The following is a 3,232-nucleotide window of genomic DNA, read 5'->3' on the forward strand; positions in this document are numbered from 1 at the left end:
ACATGGGCTCCTAGGAGACAGTCCTCTTCTACCTCCTTCTGGTGGAAGTCAGCAGGGAGCAGAGAGCACAACTTAGACTCATTGACTTTAAGGTCAGAAGGGACCATTATGAACATCTAGTCTGACCTCCTGCACAGTGCAGGCCACAGAATCTCACCCACCCACTCCTGTAACAAACCTCTATGCCTGAGTTATTGAAGTCCTCAAATCGTGGTTTAAAGACCTCAAGGTGCAGAGAATCCTCCAGCAAGTGACCCGTGCCCCACGCTGCAGAGGAAGGCGAAAAACCTCCAGGGCCTCTGCCAATCTGCCCTGGAGGAAAATTCCTTCCCGACCCCAAATATGGCGATCAGTCAAACCCTGAGCATGTGGGCAAGACTCACCCGCCAGCACCCAGGAAAGAATTCTCTGTAGTAACTCAGATCCCACCCCCTTTTAACATCCCATCACAGACCATTGGGCATATTTACCTGCTAATAATCAAACATCAATTAATTGCCAAAATTAGGCCATCCCATCATACCATCCCCTCCATAAACTTATCAAGCTTAGTCTTCAGGCATGCTGGGGAGGAGGCAGTGCAAAGGTGAGACCTTGCAGTTCTCTTTACTACTTCCTGGAGAGGACAAGGGGGCTGCAGACCAGTGCCATTCAGCACTCTACACGGACACCTACCTCTTGCAGCCAAAAGCACCTTGTGTGCCAGGCCAGGGAGACTCTCAGGGCAAGTGGCAGTATGAACATCTCACAGGACAGTGCTGGGATAGAGGTAATGGCTTGGATGGAGGGAGGGAGTGTTGCCTCTGCTTTTCTGTAACAGGTGCACACACATTCAGCTGCATGCAGAGGCAGAAGCTGTTCAGTCATTTATTTCCATGAAAAATCAGAACTCTTTTCAATGAAGAAATTTGCTGCCTAGACGCCCTTAATGCCTTGCAGAGCCCCACGCGGCCAGCAGTGCACCTCTTTCCCTGATTATCCTGCCTGGATTGGTCCCCAATAACAAGTAGGGAGTATCCTCGGTCCCAGCACACAATGCGAAGAGAACAGGTTACTGGGTACAATGGCTGCCCCATGGGGGCAAGTCCCAGATTTTCTATTTCACCATCAACTTCAGAGAACGTAAGGGCTCTGAATGGCAAAGCTGTGGGGAAAGAGCCCCAAAGGGGCCCTTCTGCCTTCTCTCTTTGGAGCCAACACCAGAACAAGTTGGAGGAAGAGTCCCTAGTGAGCCTTGACCCTCATGTCCATGACCTGCAGCCTGTGGGCTCCCCTCGTTCTACAATCTTAGTTTCCCCGCCCCATCCCCCACACTACAGCTGGGAGGTTTCTCTTCCAATCCCTTTTAAGGGGAAGCGTCTAGCGCTGCCTGTTCCACCCAAACAGGCTCCATGGATCTGGTCTGTGGGTGCTGAGCAGCGGGCCCCTCACCAGCTCCATCTTCTCTCATGTGCCCAACCTCGAGGAGCTGGCAGTCCAAGATTCTTGGACCTGTTTGCTGCTCAGTTGTCAGTTGTGTCTGATGATCAGATGCAGCAGGGGCATTGTGCTCAGGGCCAAATTAGTGCTGTAGCTCAGTTACAACTTCCTCTTCCTCCTCCTCAGCCTCATTGCGCCGCAGCAGCAGCTCCAGGTCAGGGCTGGAGCTGGTCCCTTTGTGTAGCTTTGACTCCTTTTCACCTAGACACAGACAGCCTGTTTAGTGACTAAACCGGTGGTGTTTCCCCACTGAAATGCACACAGCAGAGGCCTTAGTCCCTCCCCTCTCTACAGAGGCCTCAGGCCCAGCCTGGGCTCATCATGGAGGCAGTAGTGCAGGCAGGGAAAGGGCCGTAGGCTGGAAAGGGCCCCTGCAGAGACCAGGGGCTTCACCAACATTACCTTTTGAACTGAAGGCTTTGAGAGTGACATGCAGTGAGATTCCCGATAGGCAGACAGCAAAGCCCACCCAGTTCAGGAGGTTCAGGTGGTCTCCCAGCAAGTGAGTGGCCAGCAACAAGGTGCAGATTTCCTTGAAACAGAGAGAACATGACAGATGGCAGGGCAGGATATGGGTGAAGCCAAGGAGTGAGGAGGAGTGGCTGAACTGTGCATGAGACGCTCAAACAGCCCTGCCTGTGCTCCCTCCTCAGAGTGCCAACACTGACCACGTGGAAGGGTTTTAAAAAATAGATCCCAGAAAGATGAGAAAGGACACCAGCGTTCTGGGGGCTGCACCTGCCCCCACCTGCAAGGCCAGGACACACAGGAATACAGTGACTATCAGGTCAGAGCATGGGCCATTGTGTCCAGTCTCCAATTGCAGTGTCACCAGCACTGGCTTTCTCAGAGGAAGGGGCAGGAAACCGTACAGAAGGGAGCCTGGGACTGCCTGTGCCAGGGGAGTCACCCAAACCCCATTAATGAAGGCTAGCCCCATGCCCTAAAGCAGGAGAGTTTTTCCCCTCCAATATAACTGAGTCTTTTGCTCTTCACACACATCCTGAACCCCACCAAGCTCTGGACCTCACCGATACCTTCTGGCAGGAAAGCCTTTGGCCTCTGCCCTTCACTGATGAGGCTGCTGTAGGATCCCTATGGGGGATGGGCAGGGAGCATTGCAGGAGTCCAGTTCAGTTAAAGCAGCTAGAACTGCAGGGATAAGGAGGCAGGGGGTGGCAGGTGAGGTGTCAGAGACCTGTTTCCTAGGACCTCTGAACAGGTTACACTGCTCTGGAGCTGTCTGAGCTGGTCCAGTCGGGGCAAACCTGCACTAACACAGGAATCATTGCTCCATACCTTAAAAATGCCAGCAATGGAGAGAGTGAGGCTGGAGGTTCTGGAAACCAAGAGGAACTCGGAGAAGCCCAGGCCGAAAGCAAGAAATCCCCCTAAGGAGAGCTTCCCCACCACACTGAACAACAGCCCTGCCTCATGGAAACGGAACAACTTCTCCGACGTAGATAGGGGCAACCCTGAAATCAAGAGAAGGGGAGCAGGGAAGGAGAGACTGTCACAGGCAATAATGGAGCACTTTCCCTACTGACCAGTAGGGGCGTGAGTGCCATCCTCTGAACCTCTCTGCCCCATACCAGGAGAGGTGCTGTCGCTTGTACCCCCCACACCAGGAGGTGTGCTGACCCAGTACTCAACACTTCGCCAGCACAGGGGTTGCCTTAGCCCCTTGGGTTCCTGGGCCCGCAGGTCCCTACCATGACACACATTGCAACCACATGCAGCATCTTTGGGGACC

The 3,232-nt window shown here is 53.6% G+C and overlaps 1 protein-coding gene across 1 annotated transcript; it reads right to left on the bottom strand.

Annotated features, from left to right (window-relative positions):
* Nucleotides 1-927: 927 nt before the first annotated feature.
* LOC112121879 (solute carrier family 35 member C2-like) lies at nucleotides 928-3,018 on the bottom strand (the record flags this gene model as incomplete). Its single annotated transcript, XM_024220772.2, has 3 exons — nucleotides 928-1,680; nucleotides 1,882-2,011; nucleotides 2,779-3,018. Coding segments are annotated over 3 exons (489 nt in total), but the record flags the coding sequence as incomplete, so codon positions are not given.
* Nucleotides 3,019-3,232: the final 214 nt, after the last annotated feature.

This window comes from Terrapene carolina, unplaced genomic scaffold (assembly GCF_002925995.2).
Source record: "Terrapene carolina triunguis isolate 2854851 unplaced genomic scaffold, T_m_triunguis-2.0 Scaffold10838, whole genome shotgun sequence".
Classification (NCBI taxonomy): domain Eukaryota; kingdom Metazoa; phylum Chordata; order Testudines; family Emydidae; genus Terrapene; species Terrapene triunguis.